A 17,648-nucleotide genomic window follows, 5' to 3' on the forward strand; every position below is an offset into this window, starting at 1 on the left:
ATCCTGATGCGGGGCTCCATCCGAGGACCCTGGGATCATGACCTGAGCTGAAGGCAGAGGCTTTAACCCACTGAGCCACCCAGCTGCCCCTCATTGCACAATTTTTATATGGTGAGGGAAAGGGAAAGATAGTTGGTTTCTTTTAAAGTTTAAACCCACAGGGGCGCCTGGTCTTGGAATCAAGTGTTCCATCAGGCTCCCTGCTGGGCAGGAAGCTTGCTTCTCCCTCTCCCACTCCCCCTGCTTGTATTTCCTCTCTTGCAGTGTCTCTCTGTCAAATAAATAAATACATAAAATCTTTAAAATAAATAAACCCATGAATTCATAATGAAACTTAAAAACTATTGATTATTGTTGCTAGAGAACCAATTTGTTATTCCATAATAAGGTTCCTTTATTTTGCTTTTGTGTTACAGACTGTACTACAGAGGACTAAATCCTAGGTGAAAGGAAACTTACCTTTATAGAAGCATATTGGCTAACAAATGAAAAAGGAATAATAGAGTAGTGCCATTTTGCAACCACTAAGGAATTACTAGATATAAGTACTAAATATGAATAATTGTTGACATCACTAAAATGATGCTGGAGATAGTCCAGCATTATGTACTTCTTATTTGTAGAATAACATCATCTACGTAAACATTTTTGCCAAAGAAATTGGACCTGAATCTGACCAAGCGTGTAGATTCAGCTACTGAGTTTTAGAACATATATAGGACAGAGGAACATGTTAAATGACTCCTTAGGATGGAGTCAGCAAGATCTAGACCATAAGAAAGCTGTAGGAAATAACTTAGATTCATCATAAATTATGAAGAAAAAAGACATTAGAGGGAACGTTAGATTAGGAAAGACTTAAAAGGTAATTCAGTGAGTCTCAGTGTATGGACTTTATTTGGATTCTGATTTTTTTTAAATGTTAAAAATAGTATATGCTTAAAATATTAAGAAGTTATTTTCCATTCTTTTAGGTGTGATAAGTTTATATTTTAAAGACCTACAGTAAACTATTTGTTGATTGTAATGTGTTGAATTTGCTTCTGATAATGAGAGGGAGGCGGGAGTGGCTAGCAGTATGTGTGGTGGGGGAAGATTGCCCTGGTGGTTGTTGGGGCTGGATCATGGGTACATATACTATCTTGTCTGCTTTTGTATGTTTGAAAAGTCTCCTTAAAAGCTTACTTTTTTTTTTTTTTAAGATTTTTATTTATTTATTTGACAGAGAGAGATCACAAGTAGACAGAGAGGCAAGCAGAGAGAGACAGAGAGGAGGGAAGCAGGCTCCCTGCTGAGCAGAAAGCCCGATGTGGGGCTCGATCCCAGGACCCTGGGATCATGACCTGAGCTGAAAGCAGAGGCTTTAACCCACTGAGCCACCCAGGCGCCCTAAAAGCTTACTTTTAATGTAGTTAAAATGAGCTTTAAAAAATTAGTAAGTTATTTTGGGAGCTTGGCTACACACTTTCTCTTCAGCCCTTCATAAGAGTTTACTCATTGGTTTACTACTGCTGATTATTTCATGGCTCTCCCAGTCTGTGACCTGCTCAGGACTGCTCCTTCCCAGCTCACAGACTGAAAAAACTGGTTTGTTTGTTGCCCTTCCTTTGGCTAAATACTTTATAGGCAGTGGCTTTTTTTTTTTTTTTTTTTTTTTGGCAGTGGCTTTTTTTGACAGAATCTTTCTGTAAGTTTTGGATGATAGGAGATACTAAATAGGCAGTACTTTTGTTGAAGGTCTGGTACCATGGCATGCTTAGGCTTATGGTATGCAGAGAATGGATCCAGCATTCTCTCTGGGAGAGAGGCTTTGGGGAGCCATGTTAACTAGCCGTGTTATCTAGCCTGTTAACTAGGCTGGGGAATTTTCTGGGAGAACAGAAAGACAAGTACAGAAGTCCATGGTGGGGATGAACAGTCTGTATTCTCTCTGTTTTATAATGCAGATTTTTCTCTACTATTCACTTTGTGTTTTAGAGGCCATTAAAAAAGGATAAAGGGACAAATAAGGAGTTCTTTAAAAAAAACATGGTTAAGCTTATATAAGACTTAAAATAAGAATAAAAATAATTTATGTAAGATGGAAACCAGCTTTATAATCCTAGAAGATTGAGTTCAAAAAATGATAGAAGGGAAAAAAAATGATAGAAGGGAGAAACAAGAATAAAAAGTAAATGAATCCAGCATCCAGATCTTGATTTCTGATACCATTCGCCACTAAAAGGAACCAGGGCTTCTTGGAGGAATGACAGATTCTAGGACGGGTGGAGGAAATACACAGGTTGAAGCCAGAGCATCCTTAAGCACCAAAAAGTAAGAAAATGCTTAGAAACAACAAAAAACCCAAACCAAATAAGAATGCAATGATTCAGGGTATGGCAGAGGGACACAGAAGCCAATTCAAAGAGCTCCCAATGGCCAAAGCTGGAACAACTTGAGCCAAAAAATAAAGTCATATTTGATTATGACTCAGAGTATAAAATATCTATGTGGTCATACTGATATAAATGAAAGGTTGAATGAATAAATGCAAGAAAGGAGACAAATATACCATACAGAATAATTACAAATAATTTATGTAGCTACTCAGCCTGGAGCATAAATCCTCACACCTTGATTGTGGGCTGTGCGTTGTGAACTTCTTCCAAAGAGTGCTGTATGGAAAGAGGGGAAGGGTAAATCACCGTGGGGAGTTCAGCAAACTCTCACACCCTGTGATCAAGGTCCATTTATAGTAAATAGATAAAATATTTATAGTAAATAAAAGTAAATAAAATAAAAATAAAATTTCATAAAACTAAACAAAATTTTAAAACAGAAAGGTCAAAGCTTACTTAGAAGAGAGATTAAATATAGAGACATTGAGAAACAAAATTAGTATAAAACAAAATCCAATACTAAGAAAAACTGGAATGTAAGATAAGTAACATTAAATTACAGTAGAGGGCCCCTGGGGCTAATAATAAATTATATGTTTATTAAAAAAAGATATAAAAAATTACAGTAGAGGGGAAGGTGCTAGAAGTTGTTGATTATGAAGGTTCCATAGGAAGTTCCTGAGGAGAAGCTAGCTTCTCAGGGAAATGAGCTGCAAAATGGGCTTTGTCACAGAGAAACTGGGGCTGAGAGCCTTTGTTGCTTTCTGTATCCTCCTCTGAGCTTCACATTCTTAGCCCCTTTCTCCTTTTTCTTTGTCATCCTTACCTCCTACTGGCCCCAGCCCTTATCACTTATGAGCCTTCTTAGGTGCTAAAGCATACACAGCTGACTCTAAAAATTTAGTTTGTGCAGTAAATTCTTAATGAGCCCTGGTTGTATGACTGGCATTATACCAGGTACTGTTGGGAAGACAAAAAGCAGCAGCCTAATTTTGGAGACAGACTGATGAGTCTACTAAGTAATTATTTGCCATTTTTTTTTAAATTGCAAACGGCCAAAAAAAGTAATGAATTGAGGATGTTTTCATATTTTTAGGTGCAAATATTCTGCGAGATTCAACAGGCAACGTCAAACTAGGAGATTTTGGGGCCAGCAAACGGCTTCAAACCATCTGTCTTTCAGGGACAGGGATGAAGTCTGTCACAGGCACACCATACTGGATGAGCCCCGAAGTAATTAGTGGAGAAGGCTATGGCAGAAAAGCAGACATCTGGTAGGTTTTGATGTTAGGTTTGCCTATGTGCTATGGTGAGTGCTGTGAATTGGGTAAGACGGATGAATCACAGACCTGTACCCCTGAAACAAATAACACATTATATGTTAATTAAAAAAACAAAAACCAAAAACACTTGCCTTCGCACATAATTTCACCCAAAATGGAAGTTACTGAGCCAGATTTAAATGATCTTTGGTAGTTTTGAAGTAGGATGCCAGGAATACTTTTGTTTTCATTTTTTTCTCTTTTTGGCTTAATAATTAGCTAAGTAAATGGAGTTCTTGAGCCTGTCTTCCTTTCTTCGGGGAGGGTTTCATCTAAAGCAGATTCCAGCATTAGAAAACTGTCTTTGTTTTCTATCCCTGAGGAACTTTAAGAGTTACTAATCTTTTTTGTTAGTATCATGTAATTCAGTTATCTTTAATTAATAATTTTAAGTTAAAAAATAAAGCGGCTGTTTCCTCCTTCCCACCCAGAATTGTGTTTAATAGATATTCATTTTAGGCACCTAATGGCTGAAAGAATTTCTAGTGTTTGTGTTCTTTGTAATAAGATAAACACAAAAAATTATGTTTAATGTCAATTTAGAAAATTATATAAGGCAAAAATTATAAAATGAATAATGTTCTTTGCCTAACCATTTGAGTTAGTCTCCCATTGATTTTATGTTTAAATTATAGTTTTATATAATTACAACCTTTTAATGAAACTTTAAACTTGAAATGAAGTTGTATTTAAATGTAAATGGATGTTAGTTGTGTTTCTCATGTTGTAGTTAAGTGACTTTCCTTCATGATGATACTATCTGTGTAATTTTTCCCTCCCTAGGAGTGTGGGCTGTACTGTGGTGGAGATGCTAACTGAAAAGCCTCCTTGGGCAGAATTTGAAGCTATGGCTGCCATCTTTAAAATTGCCACTCAGCCAACCAACCCAAAGCTGCCACCTCATGTCTCAGACTATACTCGAGATTTCCTCAAACGGATCTTTATAGAGGCCAAACTGAGACCTTCAGCTGATGAACTGTTAAGGCACATGTTCGTGCATTATCACTAGCAGCCAGTAACCTCTCCTGTGCCTCTACCCAGCTCCCATCAATTCATTCACCTTCTCTCTGACTGCACTTTTCTTTTTTATAAAAAAAGAGAGATGGGGAGAAAAAAGACAAGAGGGAAAGTATTTCTCTTGATTCTTGGTTTAAATTGTTTAATAATAATAGTAATCTAAATTTTTTATATTTAATCTTTTTTTCCCTTACAAGAACTTGAAACTCCTTTTTTTTTTAAATTTTTTTATAATGTACTGATGTGGTTCAGAGAGATAAAGCACTTTAGTACATAGTTGCTCTTTTTAGTACAAACAAATCATTTAGAATACCTAAGGATTAGAGAGTCTTTCCCCATGTCACTGACAGATTGGTGGTGATGGGGAGACATGGAAAACAAGGAGAAGAAAATTATGTATGATTTGTAGTTTTTAGTGATTAGTATTTAAAATAGATCCTCATTTATGGGGTTGAGCCCTAAACTTGAGTTTAGGGTAGGTACTCAACTTAAAGAATATAGGTTCCTTCTTATATCTGTATTCTTTAGATCCTAACCTCTGTCTACCAGGCTTTTTGCTCAGTAGGAGTCTTGATAGAAAATATGAATCTCTAAGAGGTATGTTTATTTGTTAATCCTAACCAGTATAATAAGCAAATACACTATAATAGATCCATGTTACTGGAATCTGTATATAGACCTTGAGGGATAGCTTTCAGCTTTAAAAAAAAAAAAAGAGAGAGAGAGAGAGAAAGATACTATATTAGAGTAAAGCAGATATGAGAAGTCAGCAAATCCAAATTAAAAGGCAAAAAGAGATTGGTGTGATTCTGTGTGTGAGCAGAAGAATCCACATTTAACAGTTAATAGAAATAATGAAAAGAAGAACTAAATGTTTAGTGTATTTTAAACTATGGTCTTTACTGGAGGGAGAAAGTCCCAAGATTAAGGGAAAAGAGAAATAACCAAATCATGTATCTTCCTATTTCTAGCTCCAGATTCCCCATAGATAACATTCTTTGGGAACTAAGAATTTAACTTGGGGCATCCACATGTTAAAGCTAGTCTCATGAGATAAAAATCCTTGTTCTTGGGATCACAGAATACTAAAGCATCTCACAAAATAAGCTACCGTGTAAAACAGTGGTTCTCAAATGTTGGGTGGGAATAATTTTGCCTTGCATTTGGCAGTGTCTGGAGAGTTTTTCATGTCACAACTAGAAGGATCATAGTGGCATTGGGTGGTCTGAGGCCAGGGATGCTGCCAAAAAAAACTACACTATACAATACAGCATCCCCATCTGCTAACAAAGAATTATCCTGACCAAAATGTCAAAAAGCGCTGAAGTTGAGAACCTGATGTAAAGACCAGCCCCAGTTGTAAACTAAAAATAGCCATTTACAGAGTAGGTTCCTTGCAAAAAGTATATTTCAGAGAGAAAGAGATGCAATGCAGAAAAAGGGTTTTATAAGAGCCGATACCACTACTTCCAAGTCAAGGGTGAACAATTTCAACAAACATCAAATAGCAGTCCTTTCCTTTACCAGCTGTGTATTAAAACCAGATCAGTAACTTCCATTGTAGAAACAAAATGAATTTAAACATGGAACCTATTAAACCCAGCCATCTGTATATATTCTTTCCTCAAAAGTCAGTTCATAATTGTGGGAAAAGAAAAGCATATCAAAACAAAGTATTAACTACTTTATAAGAATGTTTAAAACTGCCAGGTATTACTAGTATAACATACCCACCAAGAGCAAGGACACCCAGTGGAAAGAAGCATCTGGGAAGCTCCCACTATCTCTGATGGACTTGTGCTACTGAAAAATATGAGTAATAGCGGTAATTTAGATACTTGCAGTTTCAGCATATTAAAGCAAGTGCTAAGTACTTTATTTTTAAAGGTTAGGAAATAGTAGTCTTTCTGGAGGCCCTAAATGTGAAGCCTTTTATGGGATTCATAAGGGACTCGAGTATTTTATTTTCTGCTAAAAGATATGCTCTTCTAGGGGCTGTTTTAAAATACTTTGTTTATGAAGTTGGGTAGATCTTGGTTTCCTGGATCAAGGTCCTATCTGGCATTTTCTCTAGGAATATTTGAAATTCTACTAGCTAGTCTGAGAAAAAGTCAAAGCACAAATGCAGTTGTCAAGGCTTCTCCCATACATTTATAATTAAAGGAAGCAGCTTGCAAGGAAGAATATGAATTAGTGGCCTCTTCCCCCTTGAAAATCAACTGCCAAATCTTGTGCTATAAACGTAGTCCCCAAGGATGTGGATCTATTATAATTTCTTTAGCTTTTATGAGTGAAGGCATCTCTTCTGCTTGAGCAAGATTGTGGTATCTGGACCAGTGGGCTTTTCCTTCATTCCTTCGTCTTGTGTGGTTTTGATTTCCTTGTAGCTCATTTTTGGTTTGCCAGGGTAACTAGCAGTGCAGAATATGAGAGAAATGCTCTTTAGAGAGAAATCTTGGGGGGCTGTGAAGCCCAAGGCAAAATTGTTTTTTTCTTCTCTAAATGCTATGGAAGATAAAATCACCTGAAAAGAAACTACTACTTTAACACTGCTGTAGAAGACCTTTGTTTTATAAGAAAAATATGGAAAAGTATTGTTCTTTATGTAAAGACTTAAAAATAGACTAATAGTTTACAGAATTATTATATAAAATGTGATGTGAATTTATTTCAAACAAGTTATAAAGGTACCAAAAATGAGAATAAAAGTTAATATATATAAAAACTACCAGAACAAAAAAGCTTAAGGTGGGATGAGGTATGAAAGACTAAAGGTAAATTTTAGAAAAAAATTTGAAAGGAAACCCATTAGGGGCAGTTAAATATGACACTCCAGTTTTTTTTTTTTCTAATAATGGTATGGATCAGAAATGAAATTTGAACTTTTAAATATGACTCTAAATATATTTGTTTTTTAAATGCAGAACTGATTCTTCTATACTGTAATGTTTCTTTGCTGAGGTTGGAAAATGGCCAGACTGCTGACTTTGTGCCTTTAAAATGCATTCTGCTTTGATAGTGGCAGACTTTTTGGTGCTGGAGAAGATTCACTAGCAGTCTTATATGTGCTTTTCAGGAAATATCTTTCTACTTAGGCCTTGAGAGATTCAAAATGGCATGAGTTAGGCTTGGACCAAATATAAGATCTTTTACATTGCAAACAAACTGTATTGAATAAAAGGGTTGAAAAATAACATAATGACTAATGGAAATTTTGATGGTTGGTAATTCTTTAAAATGTACTTAAAAGTATACAGACTTTGAAGTTTTCAGTATGCCTATCTTGAAAATTTTTCAATTTTTCTCTTTTACAAAACATGTTTCTAACTTGAAAATGATTAAAGATGATTGCCTTAGAAAGTTCTCAAAGGCAGTCAACCTTACATAATTTATATGAGATTGAAATGTTAATGCACAGTCTGAAATGTAAAAGAAAAGTTAAAACTTATTTCCGAGTAAGTTGAATTGGCTTTCAGTTGAGAAAGCCTTTATCTTATTTCCAATAGAAAGTACAGTAAAAAGGTGGATTTTTTTTTTTTTTTTTAATACAAGAGTTTTCTACTACTAGAGCTCTTATATATATCAGGTCTGGTCTGTAGTACTTCTGAGATGGTGTTGTAAGATATGTGAAGTCACTAAGAAAAATAAAATCTGGATAGTTTATAGGGACGACCAAGCTTGGGTGCAAAAGCCAAGATACTTGTCAGATGCAGACTCTTTGAACCACAGCAGAGCTCTGTGCCAGTGGTTTTGAGGTCTAGAGACCAGTAACTTGATCCAGAATACCTGGTGTCAGTTGAGTATAGAAATCTATCAATTTCTTTTAAAGAGAGTGAATCTTTTTTACTTGCTTATTCAATAATTGTGGCTTATTATGTCAGGTACTAGATTAACTTATCCTTAAGTAGGTCATGGTCTAGGAGGAAATTAGGCAAACAAATACACTTATTTCATGGTATACCCTAACTCTGAAAGTTTAGCAGTGATGTTTTTAAACATCACTGTTTTTTATGAAGTGAAAGGAAAGCAATTTTGGGCAATCATTGGCTGTTGTAAACTAAAATGCCATTAACAGGGAAAAAGTATCCCCAAATTGGAGGGACCACATAGGTCAGGTGGCCTCTGTCTCAGGACTTCCTCTATATAAAAAAGTCCATCCCCTACTCAATTCTAATGGTGAGGGGTATATATCCCAAAACATGGTTTTTTTTCCTGATTTTTCCTTTAAAGGGAAAACAGTTTTTAAAGTCTAAATTTTTAAATGTCCAAAACATTTGATAGAAGTTGTATTCTGTCAACAGTGTTACATATGCTAGGATCAGGACAATTTCTTGAGCCCTTATTGTTGTATTAAGTTTGGTCTTTTTACAAATGTAATGCTCATATTTATTTGAATTTTAAGATTGATTAAGTGTTAATGAAAAGCAATTTAATTGTTCATTTTTGGTAGTGCCTTTTTCTCTGTATGCCTTAATTTTATTTTATATCAATAATATTTCAAGTTACCCACCACAGGAAGGTTTTTCCAAAATCAGTAGGCTTCAAGAGTTCATTTGGCCTTAGGACTGTGTGTTGGCCCATAAACCTTTCTTAATGCCTGCTTCCTCCTCCTACCTTTTTCTACCTCTTTTTATTTTACATATATATATTCTCCATATTTTACATATATATGTTCAAAGAGAAACATTAGCATTAGTCTGTAATAGACACACTGCAGTCTCCACTAGACGTGAATGCCTACAATAAGTATAGAAAGAGGTATTCTAATTCTAAGAGACGTAGAGAATTGTTTTCCAGTTTGGTGACTTGACTTTCAATCACATTGGCACTGTCCAAATTCTTTGTATATCATGGTTCAGTTATGATTTTCATAGCAGAGCTAGAATGGTTAATTTTGCCCTAAAGAGGTCATTTAAATGGTTTACAATGTTAAGGCAATGAAACTTAGGGCCATGTGCAAGGAATCCAGGGATAGCAGTTCTGATCCTTACTTTTAACTAACATTTTGACTAAAGCTCTAGCTTACTTTTCTGTGAAAAGAGAAAGTGTGTGTGTGTGTGTGTGTGTGTGTGCGTGTGCGTGCACGTGCGTGTGGGTGTGAGAGAGGGAGAGAGAGTGAGTTGGGGCAGAGGTGGGAAGGAAGGAAAAGTATGAGTGTTCAATTAGATTAGTCTCTGTTACTAGAAGAACAACTGAAATGTGTATGACCTACTGATGATGGATGAGTGTAATCGTCTTCAGATAGGAACGCCAGCACATTTTCCACAAGTAGCTAGTACAAGTGATTGTTTAATAAAGGTATTTATTGTAAATTGCCAAGCTCTTGGTTGGTAAAAGTAGATTAAAATTGAATTTGTATGTGTGTATAATAGTGAGCTTATATATAATTCTGAAATAGAAAATAATTGATTTTGCATAGTTCTTCATGAGCTCTTTGAAATAGAAATTCTTCCAGACATTATGAAAACAAGCTTCCTTAGCTTACCAAGTGTTCAAAAGGAAATTGTCTTATACCTCTTTTTGGTTGGCTAGGGAAGGCGTGCTGTGAAGCCACTGTTCTACTTCATAGTTGTCTTTAGCTTTGCTTTGACTTCTGCCACAGTCTGGACAGGATGCCATAATAGGTATGGGAAGTGTCAGGGGCAGCCATCTCTCCATACTCCCCTTTCAGAGCTCTAGATGATGATGAGCTTTTAGGGGAGTCTAGAGAATCTTCTCAGTGATAGAGCAGACCTGGTTCAGTTTCAGAAAGTTGAGGGTGGAGTCCTAGTTAAAGAGAATGAATTTTTATTTGTTGCCTGTATACAGCCTCATGTAATTCTTCATATTTTTCATAATTATGCATTTTCATTGTAATATGATATTTTTGTTAATAACAGCAAAGGCATTGAGTCAGTGAGTACTGTTCTTCCCTATGCCAGATGACTCCTTGTTTGTATTTACAATCTGTATTATCAGAATCACTTTAAACCAAAGCTTTTATATTCCCTGCACACATAGCCAAAATGATTATCACTGTTACTTCTGCCCATCTGTAAGCTAACAGTAAAAACATGTTAAAGCAGGTACTTGTAGAATTTGTATCTCAACCTATCCTTCAAGTGAAAAGACAGGTGCTCAGTGTTTGCATTTAGACATACAGAACTACATAAACATTACAAATTTGAGCTTGTACATGTGCCAATTTTACCGTCATTTGACCATAGATGCATATACATATACGTTGACATATGATGCCTCAGGTTGGTGGCATAGTTTCTTCCTAGTGTCTTAACATTTATGAACTTGCGTTTTACTTGAGAGGCATTTTAGGAAAGCTGTGAAGAAAAATAGGCTTTGGGCTGATGTCTGCTCTGTGCCATAGACATTTTGGAACATAGGGGAGAGCCTGCTGTCTAGTATACATGCAGAATTTGTTCCCAGATAAGGATTTCTGAGTCCCCCTCATGCCAGTTGAGTACGGTAAAGTTTGTGACTATACTAAAAAGCACTTTTGTGTTCATTTATTTACATATTTTTATAATTAAAGAAACCCAACATGTAACTAGTGGTGATTTTAGCGTAAGCATTACTTGGAGGGGAGAGGTAGGTCACATTTTAAACTCTGTTAGCTACTTGGGCTCTAAAATGGATTTGACATATTCTCATTTTTCCAAAGACTTTTTTCCACCTGGGAAAAGAAGAATGACTAGTGGAAACATTTGAGTTGGGAAGGCTTATGGGCAAAGGAAAGTAGGCCAGACCCTTGCAGTACACCCTGTTCAAGTGCAAGTACAGTGTCTATGGATAAGAATACTTCTTTAAAAACAAACGATTGTTTGTAATACAATCTTAATTAGTAAATAAAAAGTTTACATTTTTTCTATTGGTTTTAAAATTTGCTACCCTGCATTCTGAAATATTATAAGAGTTAATACCAAAAATACTTTTAATGTCTGACATCTCTTACATTTCACATGGTTCTTTTTATTCAAATATCATTGTAAATAAAAGTAAACTTGGATAAATTTGAAAATAAACTTGTAATTGTTGCAAAATATGATTATCAATTTGTAAATTTACCCTTTGACCTAATGTACATTTTTTAATGTAGCCATTAAATTGTCTGTATTTAATCTATTAGTTTCTCTCTGTAAACGTTTTTAATCTCAGTTGAATGCTGGGCAGTTTATAATTATGTACAAAGGTGTTTTTTTCATATCAAAGTTGACTTTTGCACATTTTTGGAAATGTTTAATTTGTACACTGATTTACTACTCTGACTAATAATTGTTGATGGGTGTATGAGTATCATGAATGCGTGCATTGAACTACTGTCTGTGTCTTTATATTTTAACTTCTTTCAAGATGTAGCCATCAGTAACTGCACTGCTATTACTGACTTAAATGGACCTTCTTGCTTTTACAAAGTATACTTATCTATGGTTCTATCTTTGTTGAAGAACTCAGGAGTTCAGCATCACTTTCTGATTTTATATGTATTCTAAAATCCACGACTAAGTTGAAAGTATGCTTGTAACTCTGGGTATCAGGGGATGTGTGTGTGGAGATGTCTTTGTCTGTAGGCACATGTATATATCCCAATAATTTCTTATTTTCATTTCATTTCTACATTTTTATGAACTTGTTTTATAAGGGTACTGTTTAGTTAGAATAATTAAATATATATAAAAGCTTTCTGAGAGATTATTTACTATATGAATATATTTTCAGCTGGCTGATCAAAAATATTTTTTTAATTTTGTTTTTAACCATTTGAAATGTATTTGTATCTCCAGAATTGGATGCAAATTTACTTAGATATCAACTAAAATATTCTTGCAAGGAAGGGCATTGAATTCTCTTTTGAGAATTCTGTGAAATGCGAATTAAGAGGAAAAATGGGTTTTAAAGCAGTAGCAAAAACATACTGCCCATTAAAATGGCCTTTGAATTCTCAAAGCTATGAAAAAATGTGAGAAACTAAATTGTCTTGAAGAGATGTCAAGATTTTTTTATATCTCCAGTTGCTGTTGGCCTGTCCTGTTGTTTTTGAACATTTCCTATATCCGACCCTAAAGATTTCAACTTTTAGTTTTTCTCTTTCTGGGCAAAGTCAAACCGCATTATAAAACAGTACATTGACATATTGTGATCCTCTGTAATTGACTATAAATTGGTTTAGGAATATTTGAACATACATTGTTGTGTCTTTAGACTGTACTGTGTATTTTAAGTACTGGCAGAGAAAGAATTGGAAATTAAATTTCCAGTCTGACAATGTTATTGTACTAAAGGAAAACCTTGTTTTTAATATGCGGTACCACATACAAATTATTTGTATTAGGAATAAAGTCCACTGTTGAAGTTGAATGTCACTAAGTGTATTATGTTACAAGGAGCCGGTATGATTAGAAAAACCTACCAGAAGCCAGATACAGTGTGGTATGTGCCACATTTCATGCACATTTTGACTTTGTGTTGTTCATTCAAAATTGTGCTTGTAAAAATGTATAAAATTTCTGAGTTTTACAATATTTTGTACTTATTTTTTCTTGTTGGTAAATAGCTTTTTTTTTTTTAAAAAAATCTAATGTGAAAGAAACCATGTTTATATTTTGTTAGTGATCAATGACTTTGTTTATATGGAAATTTGTATATTGTTGGCTCACATCTTTGTTTAGATTTATCGTGCATGAAGGCCTGCAATAATTAGCACAATGAAATTGCTTTTTCTTACATGTTAGTTCATCTTTTTTGAAAGATTGTGGTGCAAAGGCTTACTCTGAGTAACCTTCTGGACTTTGGAATGAATATAAATGAATGGCACTTTGAGTGTTAATAAAGCTGATATTTATTTCCACTGTGATTGATTTGTTACAATCTGTTCTTGGACACAGTGTGTTCTCCTGTTCCCTCCTTTGCCTGAGTTGATCACCTTCTAGGAGACCAAGCACAGACTGACCTGGGAAACATTGCAACCGAATCTTCCTGAATCTTCCTAGGGTATGTCCGTAATAATCCTACCCAACATGCTCTGCATATGGGTATGCAGAGCATAAAAGATATGCTCATGCATATCTTTTTTTTTTTTTGAGAGTATTTTTTTTTAAGATTTTATTTATTTATTTGACAGAGAGAGATCACAAGTAGGCAGAGAGGCAGGCAGAGAGAGAGGAGGAAGCAGGCTCCCTGCTGAGCAGAGAGCCCGATGTGGGACTCGATCCCAGGACCCTGAGATCATGACCTGAGCCGAAGGCAGCGGCTTAACCCACTGAGCCACCCAGGCGCCCCTCATGCATATCTTTTAATGGACACTTCAGTTATCCAGATCAGAAATGAACAGTGATTAAAAACAGAAACAAAGCCTACTATAAGAGTATAAGCAATGGATGCTCCCACAGTATTATAGATCGTTTAAATTAATATATTCATATAGATGGCATTTTAGTGGTGCAAGTCAAAAACCTCAAACTCTTGTATATCCTCTAAGAATTAATCCTGTAGAAATGATTGGAGATGTGCTAAGGTTTATCTATAAAAGCCCAAAATTGAGGCTCTGTATGTCCCAACAATAAATGCTATTATAACAAAGTATTACAAAGTGGCCGGCTTATAACAAATTTACTGTCTCTGCTCTGGAGGCTAGAAATCTGACATCAGGGTGTTAGTAGGACTAGGTTCCTTCTGAAACCTGTAAGGGAATCCTTCCTTGCCTCTTCTAGCTTCTGGTAGCCCCAAGCATTCCTTGGCTTATGGCAGCATCAGTAGTATCTCCATGTGGTGGTGTCCCTCTGTGTGTGTTTCCCTTTTTTATAAGGACACCAGTCAATGGATTAGGGCCTACCCTAATGCCCTTATTTTAACTTGTAAAGACCCTATTTCCATCAAGGTCACATTCTGAAGTTCTGGAGATTAGGACCTCAAAATACCTTTTTGGGGGAAACCCAGTACAGTCTCACCTGTGGCCCCTGAAAATTTATATCCTTCCCACATGGAAAATACATCCAGCCAATCCCAACATCCCCAGTCTTCCATAATTCTAGCATCACCTTTGAAGCCAGTATTTCATCTACACCTCACCAACTCATTTAAATGTCATCTGTATCTGTTACGGGGAAGACCCAGGGTGAGTTTCATGCTGGAGCAAGATTCCTTTCCCTCTGGGAACCTCTGAAACCAGACTAGTGATCTGCTTCCAGAGCACAATGGTGGGATGGCAGAGGATGAACATTTCCATTCCAGAAGGGAGAGGTCAGAAGGAAAAAGGGGGCATGGATCCCAAGCAAGTATAAAACATAGCAGGGCAAGTTCCACTAGATTTTAAGACTTGAGAATAATTTTCACGATCTCCATGTTGTGTTCTGAGGAGCCTGCTGGCATGGTGACATTGCCCCTCACAACCAAGGAGTGGCCCAAAGACTTAGTCACTTGTGTCCAGGGCTTGTCCCCTCTGGGGGGTCTCAGGGCTGCCCTCAAACCATTCTTCCTTCTTCTTGAAGGACAACATGTCCACAGCCAAATAGTTCTATCAGTTCTTCTCCTGCCTACAGAATCACAAATCACAGCCAGCCTTTCATTTCATTTCTGTCCCCTTGCAAACCATCAGCATTTCTGCTGAGATAATTTACTGGGTCCGTGGATCACAAACCTAATACCTTCAGCAAACGGTTGTCCAGCCACAGCCTTTGTTGTTTTCTCCAGAGCATACTTTCTCATTATTTGTGATATTGATAAGCTGAGGCTTTTCCAAATCTTCAAATTCTAGTTCCTTTTTGCTTCATAATTCCTTCTTCAATTTATCTTTTTCCTCTCACACTTTACTATTATCAGGTCACACCTTCCACCTTTGCTAAATATCCAACTTCATTGCTTTCAAGTTCTACCTTCTGCCCAAAAGAACACAATGCAGCCAACTTCTCTGCCACTTTATAACAAGGATCATCTTTTCTAGTAGTTTCCAATTCATCTTCCTCATTTCCCTCTGAACCCCACCAGAATCACATTGAATGTTTGTATTTCTATCAAATCTAGGCTTTTTCTTATCCTGCATCTCAAAATTCCCTCATCCTCTACCCATTACCCAATTCTAAAGCCACTCCCACATTTTAAAAAGATTTTATTTTTATTTATCTGACACAGAGAGATCACAAGTAGGCAGAGAGGCAGGTAGAGAGAGAGAGAGAGAGAGAGAGAGGAGGAAGCAGGCTCCCCACTGAGAAGAGAGCCCAACTCGGGACTCGATCCAAGGACCCTGTGATCATGACCTGAGCTGATGGCAGAGGCCCAACTCACTGAGCCACCCAGGAGGCCCCACTCCCACATTTTTATTTAAAAATATTTAAAATCGAAATGTAGCTGATAGAAAATAATGTGTTTCATGTGTGCAACATAGTGATTCAACAATTCTATACATTATGAAATGTTTACCATGATAAGTATAGTTACCATCTGTCAACATACAGAATTATTACAATGTTATTGACTATATTCCCTATTGACTTTGCATTCTTGGGACTTACTTTATAGCTGGAAATTTGTACATCTTAATCCCCTTCACCTATGTTGCCCCCCCATCCTCTGCTCTGCCAATCACTAGTTTTCTGTATTTGTGGGTTTGTTTCTGTTTTTGTTGGTTTATTTGTTTTTTTTAGATTCTGCATATAAGTAAAATCATAAGGGGTTTGTCTTTTTCTGTCTGACTTATTTTACTTAGCATAACACCCTCTAGGTCCCATATTTAGGTATGGGCAGCACCCCACTTCCCTTTACCAAAATCAGTATTAGAGTTCTCCAGAGAGGCAAAACTTCTGTGTTGCAGAATTCCTTTTCCCTTGGGAAACGCGTCTTTGCTCTTGGGGTCTTCAGCTGAATGTATGTATACAGCCCACCCACATTATTGAAGATATTTTGCTTTACTTAAAGTCTACTGCTTATAAATGTTAATTTTATCTAAAAACTAAATAGGAGCATCTAAGCTGTTGTTTGACCAAAAAAAAAAAAACCCCAAAACTGGACACCATAATCTAGCCAGGTTGACACCAAAATGAATCATCACAGGGATTGAGCAAATAAACTAATATGTCCATACAATGGAACTCTTCACCATGTATTAATGACTAAATGAAAGCAAGTTACATGAGATGTATAGTATAATCCCACTTTTTGCTTAAAAATAGAACAAATATCGGGAGAATATATATGTCACTCAAGTGGTGGAGTTATGAGTGGTTATTATTTTTGCTTATATGTAATATTTAAACTTTTATGATAAATGTGGTGTTTTTGCCTATAACAAAATATCTCCCTGCCAGCTTTATTGAGATATAATGAACATATAACATTGTGTGAGCTTGAGATACACAATCTGTTGACCTGATACACTTATATATTGCAATATGATTACCACCATAGCATTATCCATTATATCATATGACTTCCATTTCTTTATTTTGATGAAAACAATAAGATCGACTCTTTTAGAAACTTTCAAGCCTATAATACAGTATTATCACCTATAATCACTATCCTATAGATTAGCTCCTAGAACTTATTTATTTTCTAACTGGAAATATTATTCCTTGGCCAGCAACTCCCTATTTCCTCCACCCGCCTCAGCCCCTGGTAACCACCACTACCCTATTTCTATGAGTCCAGATATTTTTTAGATTTCACTTGTGATATATTATTTGTCTTTCTTCATCCGACTTCCCTTAGCACAATGTCCTCAGTCCATCCATTTTGTTGCAAATGTCAGGATTTTACTCTTTCTCATGGCTATTTCATTGTGTATATATATGCACCACATCTTCTTTATCTATTCATACATTGACAAACACTTAGGTTGTTTTCATATCTTGGCTATAGTGAATAATGCTGCAATAAACATGGGAATGCAGATATTTGAGATCCTGTTTTCATTTCCTTAGAATGATACCCAGAAATGAGATAG

General features: G+C 35.9%; 1 protein-coding gene across 2 annotated transcripts in view; it reads left to right on the forward strand.

Annotated features, from left to right (window-relative positions):
* Positions 1-13,565, forward strand: part of MAP3K2 (mitogen-activated protein kinase kinase kinase 2) — an 82,638-nt gene extending 69,073 nt beyond the window's left edge. For both annotated transcript variants that reach the window (XM_082691083.1, XM_082691084.1), the window contains exons 16-17: positions 3,475-3,652; positions 4,484-13,565. In XM_082691083.1, coding sequence (XP_082547209.1) covers positions 3,475-3,652; positions 4,484-4,709 — 404 coding nt within the window. In that variant the 3' untranslated portion in view covers positions 4,710-13,565. The remainder of the gene's footprint in view (positions 1-3,474; positions 3,653-4,483) is intronic.
* The last annotated feature ends 4,083 nt before the right edge of the window (positions 13,566-17,648 follow it).

This window comes from Mustela nivalis, assembly GCF_964662115.1.
Source record: "Mustela nivalis genome assembly, chromosome: 11".
Taxonomy (NCBI): Eukaryota; Metazoa; Chordata; class Mammalia; order Carnivora; family Mustelidae; genus Mustela; species Mustela nivalis.